Source organism: Macrobrachium nipponense, chromosome 23, assembly GCF_015104395.2.
Source record: "Macrobrachium nipponense isolate FS-2020 chromosome 23, ASM1510439v2, whole genome shotgun sequence".
NCBI lineage: Eukaryota > Metazoa > Arthropoda > Malacostraca > Decapoda > Palaemonidae > Macrobrachium > Macrobrachium nipponense.
Window position 1 is genome coordinate 30,720,246 of NC_061090.1, and position 25,344 is coordinate 30,745,589.

General features: G+C 44.4%; 1 protein-coding gene across 6 annotated transcripts in view; it reads right to left on the minus strand.

Moving 5' to 3' along the window:
- The window catches only part of LOC135200111 (pancreatic triacylglycerol lipase-like), a 44,771-nt gene that overhangs the window by 1,752 nt on the left and 17,675 nt on the right, over nucleotides 1-25,344 (minus strand). For 5 of the 6 annotated variants that reach the window (XM_064228466.1, XM_064228445.1, XM_064228460.1 and 2 more), the window contains 8 exons: nucleotides 8,380-8,458; nucleotides 7,506-7,651; nucleotides 5,966-6,214; nucleotides 5,407-5,531; nucleotides 4,573-4,681; nucleotides 3,336-3,519; nucleotides 2,372-2,469; nucleotides 1,988-2,175 (listed from right to left, as the gene is read on the minus strand). In XM_064228466.1, the coding sequence (XP_064084536.1) occupies nucleotides 1,988-2,175; nucleotides 2,372-2,469; nucleotides 3,336-3,519; nucleotides 4,573-4,681; nucleotides 5,407-5,531; nucleotides 5,966-6,214; nucleotides 7,506-7,651; nucleotides 8,380-8,458 (1,178 nt within the window). Of the gene's footprint in view, nucleotides 1-1,851; nucleotides 2,176-2,371; nucleotides 2,470-3,335; nucleotides 3,520-4,572; nucleotides 4,682-5,406; nucleotides 5,532-5,965; nucleotides 6,215-7,505; nucleotides 7,652-8,379; nucleotides 8,459-25,344 lie in introns of all 6 variants that reach the window. The other variant, XR_010311211.1, reaches the window with a different exon arrangement.

A 25,344-nucleotide genomic window follows, 5' to 3' on the forward strand; every position in this document is an offset into this window, starting at 1 on the left:
AAAACTCTAAAATTCCTGTAAAAAGCAAAGTATATTTCCAAGAGAATGTAGCACTGTATTTTATGTATGAAAGTGCGTTATCCAAAACTCCTACAACAGTGAATTTAATCAATTTTGTGATCGAAAATTCTTGCTTTTATGTAAAAAAAATTCCTACCTCAGTGACTACCAATGTTGTGAAATAGAAGAAAATATATGAAAAAGATCATAAAAAATATTTGCTGGAAGAATTACTGTGGATTGCCTGCAGAAGTCACTCTAGTAACTGTTAAAACATTGAGTACCTGAGATCATTTTCACTGTTTTGGCTAAATGATTGTTTTCTCCATCACCAACTTGTATCTATTTACAGTAACATACAGTTCTGAGAAAAGCGACATTCCTGTTACCAAAACAGATTGTCATGATGACAATCTTTTGCTAATGTTCGTTCGTTGCTTAAAATAATTGACAATAAAGTTATCTTTCTTCCTACCCAAGCCAGTAAAGAGACAACTGAAGAACATGAAGGATGCCACTGATCAATATCCATGTGCTTCGTATCATCTGACAAGCAGTCATGGTCAAATTAAGATTTACAGGCAAATTTACATATTTGGTGGTGGGTTTTGGAATAGGTAATACAGTTGTGCAGAATTTTATTGTTACTGTGCAAATATGTGAAGAATTTACTGATGGCTCTTCCGTTTCATAATAAACTGCAATGACTATAATTAGCATGATTCTTGTTAATATTTCAAACAGTATTATTAATCAGAGGTTGCAGTACTAGAACATGTACTGCCATTCTCATGTGCTAAATTGATATTACAAAAGGAAAAAGGGATAAAATGGTCATATTAGTTTGAAGGGCATGATTATATAAATACGTACAGGTAAATTATTGATGGCCCACCACTGTGTGAGTGCAATTGTAGAACTAGTCACAGAATTTGTAAAATAACTAAAATGATTCATATCCTTGCACTGTAAGGAATATTCTTCAAAACCTAAGACCTATAAGAGGAGTTTAAAAACAAAAGAGCCATTTAATCTTAGAATTATGTATATTACAGCACTACACTTATAGCTGTAGTAATGTAGATTTAACCTATTTTCTAACTGGAACATACAAGAAGCAACTCAAACATTAGTAGTACGTAGTACTGTTCTTGAGTGTTGACAATATGAAGCTATGACGTTCTGTGTACCGTAATATGTAGCGGCAAAAAAAGCCAACTAAGATACTATAATAGTAAATAAACTGGTATTACTGTAAAATTCCTAGTGGAACTTTTTTTTTTTTTTTTTTTTTTTTTTTTCCTGTTGTCTGCATTCAATGTACACTTATTTCCTTCCCATGTTCAAGTGGGAATTACGTACTTGAAAGACTATCTCAGGGCACAAAGGGAAAGCTCCACCAAATGTTTCCCGTGTATGTGCTTGGCAAGTCGAAGCATATCACTATGATGTAATATCACAAAGAAGGGCAACAATAACCTAAAGTTTTCTTTGATGCGCCTTACACTAATGTTCAGTAGCATTTTGCACATTACTACAGGAGGCACTATTGTACAACAGTTATGGTTTAACTGCCAAAACCTAAGCACTGGCATAGTTTATGGATGCAAGCTTAGAAATCTTTTTACCATGGCAACCTTTAAAATGCAAGCTTTTCAACTGGTCAAGAAACCTTCATACCATCACCAGATTTCACTTTCTGAAAACAAGTGACAGTTTAAATAGAATGTTGATGCATTACCATCAGGCACACTACCTTAAAAGGAATGTTTATTTAAGGATTATGTGAACCACCACCGATAGTTTTCAAATTCGAAGACGTGTAAAGCATCACAGGTTCAAATACATTACATTCAAACGTTGTTGCAGATATGAGATGACCCTCGCCAATCTACTGATGCATGGTACTTCTATGTGTTCCCTTGTGATTAGATCAACACTGTGCGGTACTACAGAAAGGTAGGAAACAAAAAAACTAGGTGATGACTTCGTTTTCTTTGGCGGCTGCAAGTAACTCTGATGACGAAGATTCTTGCAGGCCATGCCAGGTACCGCCGTGAAAGCCCATGGCTGAGCTCAGCCGAGTAAGGATAGGAATGCCGTAATACTGCTGGACTACTGCTGCTACCACAACGAGCATCATCAACAGCGTGAGAATGGAGATTAGGATTAAACCTGAAAAGACATTTTAAAATTATCAAATGAGAAATTTTAAGATATCAAGTACTACACTGAATGGTAAATGTAGCTGGTTATGAAGGGTGTCATTTTGTATGGTTAATGTATCAATATTGTAAAAAATTCTAGACAGCAGTCACTTTTGTCATCTTGAAGTCTGGAATTGTACAATGACTACTGAATGTTTACAAACCTATTAATTGTAGAATGGAGAATCCAGCAAAGCATCCTTCATCTTTAAGAGCATATGGTGAAGTCTTGCTTGTATTAAGGAAGAAGACACCACTCACCCTGGAAGTATAGATAATTACTGTTTACAAAAGAACATCCAAGTATCCCATTGCAAATACACTTTCAAAAAGTACCTAGGGTCATGATGCCAAATCACAAAACGAATCATCAGATATTTTTGTGTAGTTAGTACGGTATTTAAGATAGTCTCAATTTGGGTACAGTAATTTCAGTGAATCTCAAGCTTTATCCTTCCAACATGATCGTGATAACTCTATTTATATATTGTTTTTGAGTGTATTTTGAAAAAAAATATAATCAATGACAGCATGTTTTTATAATTTTGCTCGGTAATATAAACAACCACTGAGATCCTACCATAACCAGTGTAATTGAAATGGAAAATTTATACGAAATGTAAATGTTTAATTTGTTCATCATTCACCGTAATCCCCTTAAATGCTCTGAGAAAATTATCATCTTGCCTTTATTAACTGCTAACTAAAAGTCACATCACTTCAAAGGAAACATTACTGGAAAAAAATCCACATTACGTTGCTGGAGAAAGCCAAAAGAAATTCTGACATCTACTTAACATAAGCTTAATTAACGTAATTGTGAACTGAGGCAAATTTAATATAAAAGATATATCTGTACAGTTCTCTAATATTTCAGCATTTAGTGTCTGCATGTCATTCCAGATGTACACACATTTCAAGCTAATGTACAATGTCTACTTGCCAAAAATGCAAGATGTTATTTTTAAGAATGGTATCATTCCTTAGTATTGCATTACTGAATTTTATACTATATTCATACACATCAAATTAGCCTTGAATGTTTTGAATCATGAATGAGTTAATGTATAAAAATGCTCCAAATTAATTGGAGGTACAATACAGCATTACAAGACCAATTTCACTTACTGTGGATTGACATTATAGCCCATGTACTGAACAGAGGATCCAGGCATGTAGCAGGGGCATGAGCCATTGTTGAAATATGGCCAGGAATTACAAGGTCTGGCAAGAAACTTTGTAGTATATGTTGAGTACTGAATGCTCTCCGTGTATAATATATATGCCATTGCATGGTCACAGCTGCTGCCCTCTGTAATGAATGGGGAATTATTTAAATTTAAGATTATGATTTTTTTTTTTTTTTTTTTTTTTTTGCCGTACAGTCTGTTGCTTCCTGACCTCTCAATGGATTATCCAGTTCTTTTGGCTATTGTTAACTTGCTTTGGATTCTACCCATATAATGCATCCACAAGAGAATGTGTAGTTTGGTTTAGTTAACTTTTGTTTGGTGTTTTTCATTACACTACAGTACTGCCCTTCATTGACTTGGGCATCAAGTTTTTTGACTGAAATATGCCGAGTACTGTTTTACCTTCATGCAGTTTGTATTTATCCCCAGGTATGTTGGTATGTGCTATGTAGCAGGATTGTCTTTTCAGTGAACCAGCCAGTGATATTATAACACACTCGACGTGGTTCGGAAGTCACGTAAAGCTGTTGGTCCTGTTGCTGGATAACCACTGGTTCCATGCAACGTAAAAGCACAATACAAACAAATATAACACACTTCCTTATGGTAACTTAGAAAGCTCAAAGGATCAAGAACCCTCTTGTGAAAGACTACAGATAGTTGGAACTGAAAGGGAAAATGTAAGCATACTGCCTAAAGTTTCATGTAATAGTAGTTCTAATATCATAAAAATTAAAAAGAAAATATTTTATTTTGATATGACGATAAAGAAAAGTAAATAAATATCCACAACATAAAGGAACACTTAGTCGTACAACTAGTTATTCCATCCCATCTGACTAAGATGTATTGTAGACTATACATAATACTGTATTGTATTTGGAAACACTTTTCAAACTTCACAATGTTGACTTCTCAGTCAGCACTGTGACCCACTGCCATTATTTCCCAAGTTATATTGCAAGGTGTAGAACAACACTGACTTGTACGATCAAACTATTAACCATGTACCCTTGCTTACAAAAGTGGTCGAGGAAGCTTATATCACAAGAGTGTTGAGCTTTCATTTATGCAGACCCTCCGAAGTCCTTGTACCAAGTAATTCTTACATTGGATTTAAGATATAATTATAAAGTATATAAAGAAAACAGACTGAAACTTTAGAATATTACCTTTTGTGTGAAGGTCTCCATCTCCTCCCTCCCCGCAAGCAGGTTGTCGTTGTCCACCATTCGGCCAGAAATCTGCATCACCGATGTTTTCATCTATACCATAACAGTCCTATGGGATAATTCAAAATGATTTTGTATTAGTTTTTTTGTAGTACTGCTGCCAGTAAGCCTACGCCAAAACCAGCTTCTGTCTAGAACAATTAACCATTTGGGTTGTCAGCTATATTACCTCCTTGAGGTTCATGCAACACATAACAGCATAACTGATTACAAGAAAAATGACATATGAAGTATGCTAAAGTTCCATTCTGAGGAAAAACAAAAGAACATCACTTAATTTCTGCAGCATTGCTTTGTCCTGGTGAATCATTTTCTTTGATTTTTTTAACTAGACTGTCCAGTTCTCTTAAGTCAGCATAGCTTAGGTTATTTGTTATTTTGTTTTATACATTTACTTTGTTACTCATCTTATTTGTTAGCTGGTGATGTATCTTTCATAGTTTTACCTTTAATTCCCGGTTTCCTTTTCTGTATGAGGCTGCTTTTCTTACATAGGGCCTTTCTTGGGCTTGTAACAGTCTGCTTTTCCCACAAGGGTTGCAGCTTGGTTTTTAATAATAATATTAATATTCCCATCTAGGTATAAGTACAATAGCCTGGAAAGGTGACCATTGCCGGTCTGGCTAAAATAGGTTTTAGTTGGTTGCTCTAAGTCCAGAGAACCACACCAACCCTTACTTGCAGGCTGCTTTTGTGCAAGGGCTAATGCTGGTGTAAGGCCAGCTTCAACCAACCCAAATAACCTGGCTAAACTACTTTGTGATAACGACTTACATTCCACTGATTTAGAATAGTTGTGCAGCCATGAGTGTGGATGACATCCACGAAAGTTGCATCTGATTTATCTAACCGTTCAGTGATTTCTGCTGCATGGAACATTAGGCCTGCCGGGTCCAAACCTGCAATTGAAAATGTAATGATATTAACAAAATCAGGTTGAAAAATATAACAGCACAATGATGATTCAGTACATAATCTTTGTAGTTTTCTTGTATGACAGCAATTTATTCTGTATGTTTTCCATTTACTTATATTTGCAAGTATGTATGTGCATTAATTGATTCTGGAAATTTGCCTAGAGTAACCCCCATAGCAATTTACATTTAATGTTAGTTGGGGTATCTGCGCATTGTATAAAGATATCAAGGAACCTCAAAAACACCTTTGTTGAAAATAGTTCCAAGGACTATCAAGATTCTCCCCTTGAATGGCACATGTTAAATGATCCAAGCCTTCGGAAGAAAGACAGAGTTCCTCCAATCTGTCAGTGGGAGATACTAATAATTGATCATAACTGATAATCAAAGAGTTAGTGCCTTCTATATTATTGTACCTGTTATTCTGGACAGAGTCCCATTCATTATCTTTCCCGTGAAGCCTACGATATGGGCCCCTAAAGAATGACCAATGAGGTGGATCCTGTCTGCAGAAAGACCAGTGGCATCTCTGAGGTATATCAAAAGTTTGCTGATGTCATCGCCAACGTCAGGGACCCTTTTCTGGATGACGAAGTAGCTTGCGGTATATGAGCCAGCCGACCAACTCACGCTAATGACATTGCAATCTTCACGGTTTAACAGAGCTGTGTAAAATACAAGAAAGAAAGAAGCTTTTAGATGGGAGAATGATTGATGATTTTTGTGTTGGAACTTAATAATTTAAACTGCATTAAAAATTTGGGTGTCATTGGTCTACAATGTGTATTTCTTGTTTAGTCTACAATGTGTATTTCTTGTTTAGTGGGGTCCTCCCACTGAGGGGTATTACTGTAGAAATGGGAATAAGTAACAGGTCAAGGTTAAAATGTCTGACCTAGGTGTTGGAGTGTTATACAATACCAGATCTGAAAGGAAGTAATGGTATCTGGAAAAGAGATACATAATTTGTGGAGAGACAGGCAAAGTTTTCACTTAAATTTGCCTGCAAATATTTTCAAGACCCAAATAAGGTTAGAGAAGTGATATTTAAGGAAGTGTTACAAGTGAGAATAAAGTACCGGTTTTGATATGAGGGACAATATGAAATTCTATTCAAATCAAAAGTTAGATATCACTGGGATTCAGAGCTATACAATATTTTTTAGGTAATGAAGTGGGGTATGAAAGGACTGCAAAAAGTCTTAGACTTCCTAAAATGAGTACTAATTTTACTGATCGGTTCTTATGGCAATTTGTGACAATGCTTTTTGATTGGTTCTTAGGGTAATTGTGATAGTGCTTTCAACATTTATATGAAGGTCTTGTAGCTTACTGAATATTTTTTCAGGGTTTTGTGCTTCACAGAACATTTTAGACAAAGATTTAAAGTTTACTGAACATTTTATGCAGTCTTATAGCTTACCAAAAATTTTACCCAATGTTTTGTCACTTACAATTTTGGACAAGGTGTTGCTGCATACAGAACATTTCAATAAAAATTGTCATTCACTGAACATTTTAAACAATATCATGTCCTGTAGCATGTTGAACATTATAGACAAGGTTCTGTAGCTTGCAGTACATTTTAGACAGGCTTTGTAGCCCGCTGGGCAAGTCTGTGGGCTAGTGGTGAGGAGGAAGGAAGGAATAGAATTTAGACCAAGGGCCAAGCACTGGGACCCATGAGGTCATTCAGTGCTGAAAGGGAAACTGGCAATAAGGAGGTTTGCAAGGAGTAGCAGAAGGAAAATCTCGCCGTTGCACTCTGCAACAACGGCTAGAGGGTGGAAAGTCAGATGGAAGAAAGAGAATATGAACAGAGATACAGTAACAGCTCACCATAGAAGAACTACAGAACCTTCAAAAGGATTTGTTTTCATAGGAGTAGGAGGGAGGGTGTTCCTAGTTCATTGATAAAGGACCCAGTCCATCAACATATTGGCCACAAATTCTTACCGTCTTTGAGGTCTATGATCCAGGGGTCCATCCCAGAGCCCATGAAGCCATGGACAATGACATAGGTCTGTTGAGGGTAGAAGCGTGAGGCAGCAAGGGAGCGCTGTGATCCTATGACCAGGTTCCACGGGCTGTTGCGGTGTTCTCTAGAAAGAGGAGAGCTTCTGCAATACATATGTGTATCTTTTACAGGTTTCAGGCAATTTGGTGTACCTTTAACATGGTTACATTATAATAACATAATATCGGGTAAATTAAGTCTATATGGAGCTTTCTTTATCTGTATTTTCATGGTATTAATTACTAACTAAATATTATGGAAGTTTTATCAGTTATAGTTTTAAGTAATTATTTTTCACTGCTGTTATTAGTAAGTTAAATATGGTAATTAATACCTTATTAATTATCCAATTCCAATATGAATTTCATGATTTACCTGTTTTTGCTGGACATGTCATAGATCCCTACAACACAGAAAGACTGAATGACCACTTAATCTGGCGTTGCATATTTTTTAAAATCGGGAAAACCTTGATGAAGATTTTTAAGGAAAAATATAATAAACATAGGCACGCATATGTATTGATAAAGTTTCCCTATCCAGGCAGACCAAATAAGGTTTGGAAATCAGGGAGACTCAAATTGCTCAGGAAATTATGGTCTAACATTACATAGTCTCATAGATATGTATTGCAGTATATACAGATCTGATATCTAAATGATTTTGCCAATTTAAGACAAGCTTTATGGAGAATGCTAGGATAACATTCAGAAAAATGTGAAGATCCAGACCCACTTCAGCGAGAACTGTGAGAAGGAAGGCTAGAGGAAAATGGAGATTTTTTGGGAGATTAGAAAAAAAAAAAATCCTCACCTGGACCAGTAGTGGAATTCTGTGACGTAGGTTAAAGGGACAAGAGTTTTTTCGCTCCTCACCAAAAGATTTACCAGACCTGTGGGCAAAAATGAAATACTTTTAGTTAACAACAGAAAATAAGAAAACGATGAAACAGAGGCATTGTTTATTCTGGCTTATGCATGTTATGTATGCAATAGACTAGGCCTACTAGTTATTTTTCTTTTCAGGTTACACATTTTTGTGAAAGGTTTTACTTTTTTAGTTTCCAAAACGTGCTTTGCACATTCCTTCCATAACTCAAATGGAACGATTTAGCATCAGTAACAATTAATAAATCAACATAAGTATAAAAATACAAACAAACAAACATGAAAACTATGCAAATGTGGAACGGCACATTGGCTGCCTGACAAAACCCGAATGCTAGCTATGTCCACCATACGTGCTGAAGTATATTTTGCTTCTTTGAAACAAGTGCAACGACAGAACGAAGTACAAGTACTGCGCACGGTACGGAAGCATCGATTGAAGCAACAACTAAATATGCAGTTGGTCACCAATGACCACAGCAAAGGTGGAGTGGAATAACGTCAGGCTACATCCGGGGCGATTCTATTAACTCCCTCCCACTAACCCAATACGAGACCCGATAAAAACACCATTTATGTTCCACTAAATTAATATCCAGCGCTCTGATTCACCATTCGATAGAACCCCATGGACAAAAATCTCTTTTGTAATTCTATGAGTCATCTGTGGAGGTATAAATGGGTTGGTAACATTCATTAAATAATAATACATAGAGCCGCAGGTGTGAACCCCACGCACCTGTGCGGAAGGGATTGCGTAGGTTGGACTTTAAGTTCGATATTAGATTTTGTAGATGAAATATGGCTTACTGAGGACACGCAGAATACACCCTTCATTTTCATAACAGCAGTAAAATGCTCATAAAATAATCTCTTTGGTTAAGATAATTGTCATCCATAATGCAAGAAAAGGCTAATAATATATTTTTTTGTGTGAAATGTGCTACTATGGAAACTGTTTTCCAATAACTCTTACGTCACACTTTACATTAGCTGCCATGGGTTAGAAATGAGTGAAAGAGGAGGCTAATACATTAATCTGAATCAAACTAACTGTCAGTGTTCTTTTGAAGATGGAAAAGGAAACCCACAAGATTATTGAGTAACTTGTTTGCTTGTAAAATACTATGTAAATACGTAGTATATGTAAACAAGTTATGCTCTGTAATCTTGTGGGTTTCTTTTTCCAACATTAATCTGTTAAATGTGCTGCCACGGAGGCTATTTTTCCTTTATTCATTCGTAACACTTTACTAGAAATGACGTCACCATACGTCACGATTATCCTCATATTTAATGTCAAGAAGAAGAAGAAAACGGCAATTACGATACCAACTTAGTTTACCAGTTTGATGTTTATCTTCGTGTTGTGTGTGTCAATAATTGTGTCTTCCGTCATCCAGGAATTATTTCACGTTACAACGACATAACTAATTGATGGCATGATAAAGGAAGAATCGAATAAGGTTAATTTTAATGCAGGAATGAAGGCGAAACGTGTTGCTTTGAGAAGCAGCAGCGAAGATTTGAGAATGAAAAGACATCAAACCTATCCCTAGGCTATAGGTACCCATATTCCCGCCAAGATTGATTTTCAAAATGAACTCTATTTTTAAATATCTAACTTCCCTGGTAGTTACATATATATAGCTTAATCCCGCCGATTCGTCGCGCGCACGGCAGAAATTCAAAATTCGCGGCTATCGCCGATAGACGGTCAGGTGATCATACCTGTGCTCCCTCTATGTAGGTATCTGGAACCATTCCCATTATCCTCAGAAATTCCCTGCCGTCGTTCGAGCAGCACGTTGGAAATTCGCTCTTCTTTGTTTGGGTTTGCTTTTACTACAATTGGTGAAGTACCCATTGCTTACTTTTTTGTTACTTAATGGCTTTCGCTGATATCAGATTATCCTTAATTTGTTTTACACACGAATAAGTTTCAGTTGGTCAGTTTCCGGTCTTCTACAGTTTTTCTTTGTTGTTTTCTGAATTCAAGATGGCCGACTCTGTTAGTTTAAGGGTTATTTCGAGTCCCGGCTTCGCCATACCGACTCTTGATCCTCATACAATAGTTAACAAATGCAGGAAGCAGTATGTACATTTGTTAGCAGATAGAATAAGTGTGTACGTTCTCTGAGAAATAATGAAAAGTATGTTTACTATAAGATGCAATTAGATTTTACTTAGAAGAGCTAGATCGTATTGTGTTCTATCAGCTAGTTCTTCTGATAGTCAAGCTTGTCTACCTGTCTAATACTAATATTCCTGAGCCTAGCCCTAAGTTAAGAGTATCAGACCCACCTGAGGAGTCGTAGATAAGTTAGCCGACTATGAATGTTTTTGCGGCTAGTTCGGCTTGCGTGTTAATACACCCTTTCTTCGAAAGGGGACTGAATAGACAGTGCGTAGTTTGCATCGCAAATTTGGTGACAGTGTTAGTGTAGTAGAGGGTGCGCCCGTTCGTGTCTGTCACGCTCCTAGTCCTAGACCTCTTCCATGCTCCCAACCCCTGGGAGAAGGAATGTCGACCGGCGCAAGGGATGGTGAGAGATGTTAAAAAGCGAGCGGGCGTCCCCTCGAGCGATCCTGCTGACGCATCCCAGGACGCTCTCCCTCGCCACAGGAAAGGTGAGATGAGGAAGTGTTCGGATACTTGCTCTCCAGCCAATATAAGAGGCAAGGTGTCGCACAGGCGGCCGTCCCCTTTGGCAGGGGGTAAGGAAATATCGGACGAAGAGAGACTTTCGGTGCTTGCGTCTTCGTCTGATGACGCAAGACCTCGATGCGGTTGGCGTCAACCGCTAGAGTCAAGACCCCTCAAGAGACGCAAGTCCCCGTAGCGTTACAGCAACCGTCGTGCAGTAATTGGAGCTCGCCGAGTAGTTTCTTATCGGAGGAGGACGACGAATCCGCTCCGAAACAGAGACGCATGACGCCACAGCTTTCGAAAGAAGGAGAAGTTTGCTTTACATCGGTGCATGCTTCTCCCCCTCCCCCACCCCCAGACTGGAAGGTGTCTCATGGAGCGTCTCCACCTCGTCGACAGAAGGTCACTACTAGTGGTCTCCGAAGCGGTAGATGGGCGGGCAGTGCCGCCTTCAGTTATTCCCCAACAGCAAGAGGTACTGCAAGCAGCTTTCTTGTCAAAGCTTCAGCAGTCCATTACGTTTCGGTTTGATGTCCCTACAAGTCGCATGACTAGCAGGTGAAGCGCGACCGATAAAACACAAGATAAAACCGCAGTTAGCACAGCGTGACGCTAACAGACGGCAAGACGAAGACTTGCTGCAGGTTGCAGCGCTCTTAGACACTCCCTCGCAGCAACCTACACGTGTGACGAAGCAGACGCAAGCATGACGCACGCAAGCAGGCTCCCTCGCAGCTTACTGGACGTGTGACGGGAAATGACAAGAAAACGTGGGACGCTTCCCATCGCAACAGGCTGGAAACGCACGCAGGACGCACGCAGCATGCTCCCTCGCAGCAGGTTGGGGGACGCATGCATGACACCGCAAGTAAGACGATGCGCGTGATTCCCCCACTCGTTCAACATCGGAAATCGCCAATACTTTGGATGAGATATCAAAGGAGCCAGGGAGACGCAAGAAACTCTTCATGCGGCGGATCTGAAAAGATTACTTGTGGTATTGGCGGACTCATATCCGAATATTTTCATACATTCAACTTACCTGTCAGATATATACATAGCTATCGACTCCGTCGTCCCCGACAGAAATTCAAATTTCGCGCCATCGCTACAGGTAGGTCAGGTGATCTACCGGCCTGCCCTGGGCGGCAGGACTAGGAAACCATCCCCGTTTTCTATCATATTTTCTCTGTCGCCGGTGGTATCAACATTGTTGTTATTACCTCCTGACTTAGATTCATTTTCAACCTTTGATCAACGTTTTTTTTTTTTTCGCTTTTTGGTGACGTATTTGGATCGTGTTTTGGCATTCGCTACTGTGGACTGTTTTTGGAATAACTCTTTTGGATTTTTCTCAGTATGTCTGATTCTACTGTGAGTGGTGAGAAGGTGTGTGAATGTAGGCTGCAGGGTTGAGGATACCGAAAGCTTCGGTTGATCCTCACACTGTATGCCGTAAATGTAGGGGGGTTCAGTGTTCTGCTATTAACACTTGTAAGGAATGCGAGGGTTTGAATGCAGAAGAGTGGAAGACTTTGACTTCTTATTTGAAGAAGTTAGAGAGGGATAGAGTTAGACGACTGAAAGGTGTGAGTTCAAGGCCTATTGAGCCTTTCACGGTTAATTCTAACCCTACTGATGTAGATTCTCCCTATAGATCTCATTCTCAGAGTGTTTTTTTTTTTTTTTTCGGATTCGGCATCGGAAATCACCAATCTGAAAGCGACTATTAGAGACATGAAGTCCAAGATGGCTGACTCGAAAGGTAAGGCTAGTGATAGTGAACATTTTAGTGAAGTGAGTTCTATCAGTGTTGTGGAGGGGCGTTTGATCGTCCTGCGGCGCTCCCAGGCCTAGACCTCTTCCAAGCTCACATGCCCAGAGGAGAAGGAAAGTCGAAAGCCTTAAGGGGTCGTGGGAATCCCCAACGGTCAGACGTCCCTTCAGCTAGCTCTGCTTCATGGCAGCCAGCTCAAGGGCGCTATAGGAAAAGCGTCCTTCGCGATGTGTTTCTCGTCCTCTCCCTATCCCTCACCTAAACGAGGGTGGAAGGAGTCGAACTTATCGAGACCGCTGAAGCGTCATATGAAGCAAGACATTGATTCGAGCCCAGAGCGCTTCTCGATGACGCCCGTCTGCTATTAAGAAAGCGAAGGTGGCGTCAGCGTCACCTGACGCTTACGAGGAAGTACCCCATCAGGCTTCTTCCCCGAGTGATGACGAGAGACGTCATGCACTAGACGTGGGAGAAGCGTCAAGAAAGATCATTATGGCGGTTCAGGAACAACTGTCATCTCTTGTGGGAGTTTTTAGCGCCCCGTCGGAAGGACGTGACGCTTCCAATTAAGAAGTCTCGTCCTCTCTCACCTGCTCGAAGAACGGGGGCTGACGAGAGTGTTGTAAGACAAGAGAAACGAAAGACGTCTTTTTAGAAGTGAAGCGTCATTTCAAGCGGATCTTAGACGTGACGCTCCGTCCAAGATTGTGACGCCGAGTAGGAAGCCCTTAGAGAGGCGAAGCGTCTTCCAGACGCGAAGCGTCATCAAGACGTCAACAAGAGACGTCATACATGACGCTCGGAGAGCGGGAAGCGTCATACAAGACGTCTTCTAAAGCGCAAGAGAAGCCGCAGGTTGTGACGCCTTCCAAGTCGATCAAAACGGGAAAAAGAAAGACTTTCATTCCCTTAGCCCCTCTCCTATCAGATTTGTCTCCTCCGAAGAGGAAAGTTCAGAAAGGAGAACGGAAACTCAGATTTATCCCGAGTTGGAGGAAAAACTCGGATGATGACGATCATGGAAGAGAGGGCTTGTCCAACTATAAGGTGTTGACTACCCTGCTTCTGGAGGAATACGGAGACGAGTTGACTCCGGCTGCTCTCCTCTCCGCGCTCGCTCTTTTCGAGTGCGAAGGCGAAGAAGCCCTCTCGTCTTTTCTGAAGATGAAGCCCACCATCTCGATGAAGCGGGCTTTACACGCCTTAGATTCCTGGATGAAGTCGAAGAAAGACTTAGTCAGGACAGTATTTGCATGCCTCCAGCAAGGTTAGCTGGGAAAAGAGGCATATGGTACAAGACGGGGAGGATATGGGTATCGCTCTCCCTTCTACAACAGAGGCAGATTTTTCGACGTTAGTTTGACGCTTCAAGGCGTCCAATGTCTTAATTCTGCTCGTATTACATGGAGTATTTCAGAACTGGATCATCTCCTCAAGGGACTTTTCCATGTATTGGAAGTCTTCAACTTCTTAGATTGGTCCTTGGGGTGATGTCCAAGAAAGCTCCACGATTCACAGGGAATCGAACTGAAGCCCTGTTATGCATTTTGTCTTGCATCGACAAAGCGGTACAGGATGGATCTTTTGAAGTCTCTTCATTATTTGGAGCAGGTCTTTTGAAGAAAAGGACGGTGTATGGCGCCTTCTTAACAAAGGCAGTCTCGCATGCTCAGAGGGCAGCTCTACTGTATGCACCTCTGTCTGACTATTTGTTCCCTTCTCAGTTAGTGAAGGACGTGGCTCACTCTTTAACTGAGAAGGCGACGCAGGATCTTCTGACGCAGTCGGCTAGGAAGAAGAAACCTGCTTTAGTTTCTGACAAGAAAGAACCTAGCTCTTCTATGCAGCCCTTTCGAGGTGGTCCGATCTCCAGACCTCCCGCAAGAAGGAAGGCTCCAGAGAAGAGAGGTAGGTCCGCCTTTCGTCCCTTTAAAAAGGGAAAATGAAACATTTCTCCTCCAAGCACCAGTAGGTGCCAGGCTCCTGGGATTCATGGAGGCCTGGACACTGATAGACGCAGACGCGTCTTCATTGAATATCATAAGGAAGGGATATCGTACCCTTTCCTGAATACTCCGCCCCTAACGTCAATACCAAGGGAAACTATCAGCCAGTACAACGACCCTGTTGCTGAGGATACTCTTCGATCGATGGTGGAACAAATGTGGGACAAGAGTGCAATAGAACTAGTACTGGATCAAAACTCCCCGGGGTTTTACAATCGCCTTTTCTAGTGGCGAAAGCCTCGGGAGGCTGGAGACCAGTACTAGACGTCAGCTCTGAACAAATTTGTTCAGAAGGAGAAGTTTCTCCATGGAGACTTCTGCTTCAGTCCTAGCGTCATTACGACAAGGAAATTGGATGGTGTCTCTAGATCTCCAGGACGCCTACTTTCACGTCCCGATCCACCCTTCGTCGAAGAAGTACCTCCGTTTCATGACGGGGGGAAGGATCTTTCAGTTCAGAGCCTTGTGTTTCGGCCTGTCCACAGCTCCTCAGGTCTTCACAAGCCTGATGAGGAATGTGGCGAGATTTCTTCATCTCAAGGAGGTGAATGTCTCTATGTATCTAGACGGACTGGCTCATCAGGGCCAGATCGGAGAGACAGTGCTTGGAGGACCTAAAGTTTAACTAACTGGATTTGACCAAGGCGTTGGGATTGCTTGTGAACCTCGAGAAGTCTCAGCTGACCCCCAGACAAGACCTAGTCTATCTGGGGATTCGGATGGATTCTCGGGGTTTTCGAGTTTTTCCTTCGCAAGAGAGAACCGCAAAAGGTTTGAGGATAATCTCTCTCTTCTTAGAGAAGCAACAAACGTCAGCGAGGGAATGGTTGAGCCTTCTGGGGACGCTTTCCTCGCTGGAACAATTCTTCCCTCTAGGAAGACTTCATATCCGTCCACTTCAATTCTTCCTCAAGAAGTCTTGGAGCTGGAAAACCGGACAACTGTCGGACGTTTTTCCCATTCCAGTGGAGATAAAGGCACACCTACAGTGGTGGTTGCTACCTCTGGAAGAGAACAAAGGGATCTCTCTAAGAACACAGAACCCAGACCTAGTGTTGTTCTCCGACGGGTTTGGGGAGCGACATTAGGCTCAGAGGAAGTGTCAGGCACCTGGGAACCAGCACAGGTGTCCTGGCACATAAAAGACGCCTTCCTGCTAAACTGGTCTCGAGTGGACGTTTACGCTTTTCCCCCATTCAAAATCCTGGGGTTAGTAATGAAAAAGTTTGTGGCGTCAAAAGAGACGAGGATGACATTAATAGCCCCCTTTTGGCCGGCCCAGGAATGGTTCACGGAGGTGGTAGAGTGGATCGTAGACTTTCCAAGATCCCTACCAGGAAGGACGGATCTTCTCAAACAACCACACTTCAAGAGGTACCATCAAAACCTCCCCGCTCTCGCTCTGACTGCCTTTCGACTATCGAAAGACTTGTCAGAGCGAGAGGCTTTTTCTCGCGAAGTGGCAAGCGCGATCGCGAGAGCTCGCAGAACCTCCACTACGAAAGTATACCAGTCGAAGTGGGAGGTCTTTAGAAGGTGGTGTAGAGCCAAGAAGTTGTCCTCCTCCTCTACCTCTATAGCGGAAATTGCTGATTTCTTGCTATTCCTGAGAGTAAAATCTCATCTAGCCGTATCCACAATAAAGGGATACAGAAGTATGCTCTCGGCTGTATTCAGGAACAGAGGATTAGATCTGGCAAATAACAAAGATCTCCACGATCTCATAAGATCTTTTGAGACTTCAAAGTCTAAGGAACCAGTACCTCCGAACTGGAACTTGGACGTAGTCCTCAAATATCTGTCTTCGGATAGATTCGAGCCTCCGCATCTGGCATCATTTAGAGACATAACTAGAAAATGCCTATTCCTTTTATCATTAGCGACGGCAAAAAGAATTAGTGAGTTACAAGCTCTGCAGGATAAAGTAGGATTCAAGGGAGACTCGGCTATTTGCTCGTTTAAGACCCTGTTTTGTTTTTAGCGAAAAACGAGAATCCCACGAATCCCTGGCCTAGGTCATTCGAAGTCAAAGGAATGTCGAGTCTCGTAGGCAGAGAAGCAGAGAGGTCTCTATGCCTGTTAGAGCTCTGAAGTTCTATCTTCAGAGAAAGCGTCAGTTGGGAGGCTCTAGAACAAGGTCTTTGGTGCGCGGTAAAAGACCCCACAAGACTGATGTCCAGGAATGCTCTAGCGTTCTTTGTAAGAAACGTCATTACGGACGCTCATAAGGTCTGTCCTGACGAAACAATACAACTACTGAGAGTAAAAGCTCATGAAGTAAGAGCGGTTTTTGCGACCGTCTCTCGCGTTTTATAAGATATGTCGCTTAAAAACATTATAGATACGACATATTGGAGATGCCAAACTCAGTATTTTGCATCTCATTACTTGAAAGACGTGCGTGTGACGTATGAGAAGTGCTTTTCTCTAGGTCCTATCGTATCGGCAGATACGATTCTGGGTACGGGAGCCGACAACCATCCTTAATGTATATACTTTTCTTCTGTTTGGATATGGTCGAGTCTCTTCGAACAATGGAGGACTTAGGCTAGCACGGGCGGCCGTCTATGTTGTTCAGTAAGAGAATTCTTGTCATATCCAATTAGTTGAGTATAATTTTTTTGAAAATTATGTATGTGTGCTGGTAGTGGTTTTGAGTTACGGTTGTTGTGACGAGTTCGGGGATAACTCGTAACAATCTTTAGTTCTAACATATGGTTAGGATCAGGTGGTCGGGATTGGTTGTGTGCTCCTTCATAAGGTGTATTGTCATATAAGTGGATCAGCACCCATTGACAAAGTCCTTTTAGGCTCTGCCGAGTAAGTGGGTAAGACCCCATCGACAGACCCACAAGAACTCTTGGCCATAGATCATATATCGGCTAAAAGTTTCTTGAGTGATGCAGACTACTGGGCAAAAACACCCACGAAAGTCTACCACCTATCAGGTGGAACCAAGGTTTTATTTATACCTACAACATATTTGTTTACCTGTCTATTCCATATAGAAGCTGTCTCTTTACCCTCCACCAAAGGGTGCCAATCAGCTATGTATATATCTGACAGGTAAGTTGATTGTATGAAAATGATATTGTTATGTTACAATAAAGTTTCATACATACTTACCTGGCAGATATATACAATTAAAGGCCCACCCAGCCTCCCGCAGGAGACAGGTGGAAGAGAGAAAATATGATAGAAAACGGGGATGGTTCCTAGTCCTACCGCCGCCCAGGGCAGGCCGGTAGATCACCTGACCTACCTGTAGCGAGTGGCGCGAAATTTGAATTTCTGTCGGGGACGACGGAGTCTTAGCTATGTATATATCTGCCAGGTAAGTATGTATGAAACTTTATTGTAACATAACAATATCATTTTTCAGCAGGCTGTACCTCGGAGCCCGCCCTCACAGTTTATGAAGGGTAGAACCCAGAAATCTTCCTCCTTCAAGAATGAGGTCCTCTGCCTTAGCCCAAAAGGCAACGCAGGACTTTATATCTAAATCCCCGATAATGGTTTTCATGATAATCGGGAATCTCGCCGAATGCTCGAATTCCTGGAATTTCTAGCGTTTGTAAGAAGAATGCTACTGAAGTAAGGATACCTCTCAGTAGACGACCAACCCTGGAATACAGAAGAACGAACGCGAATATCCAGTTGTTCCGATACGTAATACAAACCATCGGTCCTTTAACAATAGGAAGTAGCTAGCGGCAGCTGGAACGGTCGTAAGCTTCGAACAAGGGGAGAACGGTAGTTAACTGCTTGTCCGACAGTCGCGCGCCGCGCGACTGGGAGGTAAACAAATCACTTTTGCTTTCGGCCGCGGGTGTGAAGGACGTGTTCGTCATCGCTCTCTGCCCGCTTCATCGTCGTATGCTTTGTTTATATTGTGTTTTCTACTAATGGTTTGTTTGACTTGAAAATGAAAAACTGTAAGTACACTGTTTTCATTTCATTACTTAATTATGAACCAACATGGAATTATCGCCGTAGATGCGGCGATTTCCTCTCTTTTCATGAATTGAACCCTTGAATTATGTCTCGGTGCCGAGGGCGGGCGCGCTCGCGCCGAGTCATGTATTTTGGGCGAAAGTGTGTAATTGAAAAATGTAAGTACTCTTTTCATTATATTTTTGCCCTGTGGCGTTCGTTATTACCGAGTGTGATTGCGCTCGGCACGAGCCTTTTAATTTTGTATAATAGAATGCAATGAAAGTGGATTCGCAATTGCAAAATTCTTTTCATTTTCATTTATTTATTTGCATGAAATTTAATTTGGATCAATTTTCGTTCTTACCCGGGAATTGATCCTTACGTTTTGTTTTTTATGTGAAAGTGAAATCGCAAGTGCAGTATTCGGTTTCATTTTCATATATATTTTATGATAGCATCATATTATTGGATCAAGTTTCCGTTCTTACCCGGGAATTGATCTTTTCCCCTTTAGGTTCTATGAAGTGAATCGCAAGGGCAGTATTCTGTTTCATTTTCATATTACTTTTCACTGCTGTGCGGGGGTAGGGGAAGCGAAGGTCTGCCAGGAAGTCGTCGGAAAGCTCTCCCGCGACTCCCTTGGTATCCGATTCTTCGTCCTCCTTCCTGCCCCCGCTCAGCTTCTTCGTTGTATTTTGTATTTGGGGTCTTCCTTGCGTTCGGGATGGGGCATGTCTTCCCCCCGTGCGTGAGGGAACCCCTCTTACTAATCTATCTATGTTACGCAGGTGCTACATCCGTGGGAGACGACCTTGGACAGGTATGGACCACCGCGGGCGGCAGGGCGTGCCTAGCATCCCACGGGCTGCTGCAGCGTCTAGCGAGGTCTGGGGCGGTCTCCACTACTACCACGGCCGCTTATGCTGCTCTCTCTGGTCTACACTCCCCATGCTGTGTCAATGACGCCGTCTGCCGCTACTAGGGCCGCCGCCGTACCGAGGTGGGGTTGCCGCCGCCGCCTGTTTTCTTCGTGTTTGCCTGCCCCCAGACTTCCGCTGTTCCAGCAGCTCGCCCCCTGGACCGGCCGCCAGGACCCAGGTTCCGCTGGCTGCCGATGATTCTACGAGGCGATCGCTGGGTGGGCCTGCCGTACTGCCGCTGATGTGATTCCGCTGTTGGCTTCTTTGGCTGTCCTTCTGGGTCTACCGCTGCCGCTGTTCCTGCCGCTCCTGAGCTGGTTGCTGTTCCTGTCGCTCCTGGTTCCTGAGCCTGTCCATGCTGGTCCTGCCCACGGTGTGTCTTCCCCAGTCCCAGGTCCTTCCGGACAGGTGCAGTCGGGCCGTGTTGCTTCGGCAATAGCCCCGGCTCCGGCCTGGATGGAGGACCTGACGACTGTCCTGCGTGAGCTGACAGGAGGAGGAGGAAGAGGAAGCTGTCATCTTCGTCTTCATCGTCTGCTGCTGCCCCTCTTCCCCTTCGACTTCTAAGGCCCCATAAGCCGAAGAAGAAGAAGGCTGTCCCTTCCCCCCCTAAGAAGTCTCCTTCGGGAACTTCTAAGGGCCCGTCCCACCCCGGTGGGACGGGGGGTCCTTCTGCTGGTCCTCCTGCTCCTTCAGGACGCGGGGCCCGTCTCCCTTCCGTAAGGAAGAGATAGACGGTGGGGACCAGAGGAGTATCGGTTAGCTCTGGTACTTCCTCGCCTGGTGCTACGTCAGGTTCCGGCTCGGTCTCATCGTTCGCGAGAGATCCCGAGTGTACGTTCTCCCTCGGGAGACCGTGCAGCCAAGTTTCGGCGCCAGAGTTCGCTCGGCGCCAAGACGCGGCACGGAGCAGAAGGCTGGTGAGAGACGCTCAGGTGACTCTTGCCAGGCCAGCGGCCGCTCTTGCAGCGACCAGCTGGTAACCCGGGTTTTCCCCCTAAGAAGGCTCCTTCGGGACCTTCTAAGGGCCCGTCTCGCTCCGGCGATTCGGGGAGCTCTTCTGCTGGTCCCCCTGCTCCCTCGGGAACAGGGCCCGTCTTTTCTTCTACCAAGCAAGGAGAAGAAGACGGGGACCAGAGGAGTACCAGCTTCGGCTTGGCACTTCACCGTCGCCTGGTTCTAGCGGTTTTCTGCCGCTAAAGCCAGGATCCGCCTCGGCTTCTCGTTAGCGAGAAGTACCGAGTGGACGGTCTCCCTCCCGCGGGAGACCGTCCAGCCAAAGTCTTGACACCCGAGCTCGCTCGCCGTCAAGACCGAAGCGCGGAGCAGAAGACTGGCGAGTGTCGTGCAGACGACTCTCGCCAGGCCAGTGGACGCTCTCGCAGCGACCAGCTGGCTGCTCGGGTTGACGTGACGGTCGCTGACCAGCCCACGAGTTGAGGCGAGGAAGGGGTCCCCGCGGCCGTCGGTACCAGCCACGGCTGGGTACCAGCGGCTCGACGCGCCGAGAGGACGCCTGCCGGTCTCTCCGCGACAGCGAGCCTAGCAGGTCACCTGACGCCGCTCCCATCGGGACCGGGCGGAGGACGGTAACCAGCGGAACAGCTCGCCTGACGCTAGAGGATCAAAAAAGCGTCGACGTTCTTAGCCGAAAAAAGCCTCTCGCCCCAGGCGAGCGGCAAAGCTAGGCCTGCTGCTCGTCGCCACCGCGGGTGGACGATCAGCAGCAGCCCTCCAAGCACGCTGGTCCTGCCAGCGAGCTAGGGGGGGGAGCGTCAGGTCTGCCTCTCCTGTACCTTCAAAACCTCCTCGGGCTACACCGGGAGAGCGAGGTACCTAATGAGGGATCGCGAGAGGTGCGCCGCTCGCGATCCCGCTATGACGCCGTATGGACCAGGCACGGTTTCTAGGACCGACCAGGACATACGCGCAAGTAGCTGGAGGCGACCGTCAGGGGTCTGCCGCTGTTCCTCCTTCTGAAGGAGGAGTATCTCGGGATCTGTTCTTGTTGGAGGGACTGGACGGTCCTACTCGCAAGACGCGGTTACTCCCGAGATACAGAGGAATTTGCAGAAGTCATTAAGCTGATTCGTCAGCATAATGACCTTGCGGAAGGATTGCCGCTCCCACCAGCAGAGCCCACGTCAAGCAACTTCCACCTCCTCTACTGCGACAGCGGCGTTTCTACGTGTCTTCGGACACCGTATTTAAATACTCCTTCGGGTCCTCCTGAGAGGTTTCGACCTCGACGAGGACTGGAATGAGTCGGAGGACGGTATCGGCTCTCTCCTGTCAGGTGTCGATCAGCCCCACCCAGACGACAGTGGCGGCAGACCCTTACCTACAGTGAGAGTTCGTAACCCTCCGCGGGAAAACGTTTTCTCCTGACGATACGTTTTCCCAGACTGAGAGGCCATCGCCGCAAGGCGATGGCTGCTCCTACCCTTCTCCTACCGCTAGTTCCACTGGGAAGGCGAGCGAGTATCCAATTCCTCCCCCATTCCCTCTCTCCTTACGGCTACGAGGGAAAGGGGAGGGATCCTACAGAGATTTCTCTGTAGGATCCCAACGTTCGGGACTGCGCTACCGGGGGACCTTCGGGTCCTACCTGACGTAAGCCCCGGTCGTTGAGGAGGAATCCTGCCCCATTCTCGATTTCTACGGGAATCGAGAGGACACCAGCCGATATCGTTTGACGAATTCGGTGGGGGTTTTTCGCAGACTGCTTAGAATTCTACGGAATTTCTAGCGCATTCAGTGTTCGAGTTTTTTACGATCTCCAAACACTTACGCGAGACCACGGTCCAACGTGAGCGAGACGAGAATCCCCGATATACACGATAATCGGGAACCTCGCCTATGCTCGAATTCCTGGAATTTCTAGCATTGGGAAGAAGACTGCTGCTGAAAGAAACTATCTCACAGTGGCCGACCAACCTGGAATAGAGAAGATCGGACGGGATATCCAGTTTGGCTTGAACTATCGTCTTAAGTATTCTGTTCACCATTGAAGCTTTCCTTCGAGGAAGACTTCTCCTTCACTCTCTTTGATAGAGATCGAAGGTGTCGATCTCCAATCCTTATTTTGTTTTCTTGAAGGAAAGAATTTAGGATGGAGATCGTTGTTCAGAATCCTACAAATATACTACGTATATTAATCTCGCGACATGATTCTACTAAGCAGTTGAATTGTCCGAGGGGTAGGCGCATATCCTAGTTTATCTACGGATTGCGACTTAGAAGAGAAGTATTCTAATTGAACTGCAACTCGGGGTTGTCTTGGCAACCTCCAGGAGTTTTCAGTTTCAATCTTTTATATACTTTAGGTTTTGTCACGACAACACCATTTCAACTTTTATATTTACCGAAATTCGTTTCGCGCCTAAATATAATTGCTCGAGCATATCTTTTATGCTCGGTAGTTTCTAGCCGAACGCATTCCTTCGTGGAATAATGGATTACATGGCAACTCAGGATGACGATTCGGCGACGAGCTCAGGCCTCAACTACTGCGTATTGAACTGCCTGACAGCAGCTTAGTATCAGCTGGGCCTCCGAGATGCACGGTCAGTTATGTCTCTCTCTCCCCTGGTTTGATCGACTACCGAACCGTATCTCTGCCCAACAATCATGGACTTAGGTCTCTGATTAATGGGGATTCTCGCAATAATGAAGGACCATCTACTGCTGTGACGCTAGATTCCATCGCCTTCGACATTGCGAGAATTTTCAACAGAGATATCTCTTGGACTCTTTCATCTTTCTGTTTACCGCACGGTTAACAGAAGTCTGTACAAGTCTCCCCGCTGCATCGCACTGCGATAATGCGAATGATTTTGCAGACATCTGAGTTTGTCTTCAAAATATCTCGTATTCGTAGGTGTACAATTGTTCATTGTTCAACCCGAATTACGAGATGTGTCAGAAGACATCGCCTACTCTCCGACCTGACAGCTCTACTTCCAAATGTTCAGCCCATGAGAAGCAGTTCTTCAGGCGGCTTTCCCCTGTGTTTTCATTACTGAAGAACGCCCCGCTTTCATTGCAACTACGACTTCTCACCGGACAGCAATGAAATAGCGTTTATTGCGTTTTCAGTCATTTTGTAAGCACAGGTTATGAATCTTGAGAATCCTTCTCTCGATTCATCTGTGAAGACGTAGGTTGCATTCAATATCTACCTTCGTCTTCAACGGTACATAGTGTTGTTTCTCCTTAGCTGAGATTCAACAACCATGAGATGTTTTTACCTTCAGGGACCTCTGTCTCTAGAAGGCAATTGACTTTCGCCTGTTGGGCACATGCCTTAAGAGAATCATCACCTCGCTGTCCGGCATTGGTGACAAACAAATACATTATTTGTTTGGTCTCTCGGCATAACCCTTTAAAAGGCGAAGTCACGTGACTTACTTGGATGCTTTGACAAACTTGCCTCCTACCGAACGCAGTCAGTCGGCAGCTGTCAGAGCGGCCGAGTCAGTTACGAACTACGCTGTTGACTTAGTTCGGTTGTTACACAGCAATCATTACTTCGTTTTAATAGCTTGTCACAGTACCCATACCATTGACACCCACCATGGAGTGTCGGTGTCCTATCCACTACCGAGAACTTCGCTGCATGGGGATAGGAGGATACGAGAGACTTCGTGGCAAACGGACAGACCAGTATGGGTACTGGACATCACCGAAGTAGAGAAGAGGGATAGGTCATGCGACTATTTCCTTCTTTTCCTCTGAGGAACTGCATGACTTCTCCTGCGAAGTCAAGCATCCAGGGGATGGGGATCCGTGACGCTCGATTTCGTACCGAACTTCGTAGCGAAGACTCAGAACCCTTCGGTCCCTGACGATTGGTTCGAGTCGTTCACAATCCCCTCCCTAATGGACTTCACCGCCTTCGATGCGAAGGAGATGCTGCCTTGTCCGCAAGAACTTCTCCGTGGCGCAGGTACTGAAGGCAGGGGTCTGGTCCAACCAGACCACATGCCCTTCCTTCTACCTTCGGGATATTGCCCACAGGTCCTTGGATCTTTTTCCTTGGGACCCGTGGTGGCTGCTCAACACGTTGTGTAGCGAACCCAGACCCTCGCAGGCTGAACAGCATCGAGTCCTGGTGTGACCGTAAGAATGGATGAGTGAATGAGAGTGTGACTGGCTCCTCTTCCCATCTTTTTCTTCCCCTCTACCTGTGGTTAGAGGAACACGGTCGTCACCCTGCTGGATAAGGACAAGATGCAGGTGAGCTACTCAACAGAGCCCCATCCTATCCCTTTCACTAGGGATAGGAGCGTATATCCACCACTTCCTCCAACAAGGGGGAGGAAGTGGATGCCAGCTTGAGACAACCCATACTTTATGTTGCCTCTTGCAAACAGGAACAAGTTCTTGCTTGCTGGTACGAAGAGATACGCTTGCCTCTCTCTTAGTACTCGGCCCAGAGGTCTGACCATTGATCCTGCGGTGCACACCCCGATCAATCGGACAGAGGCTTGGATCCCTCCCTCGCTCTTACGACCAGGGAGGCATTCCAGGGATGGACGAACACCAGTCTGTTCATCAAAAGACTCAGATTCCTCCCACCAAGAAGTGAGTCTTCCTATTG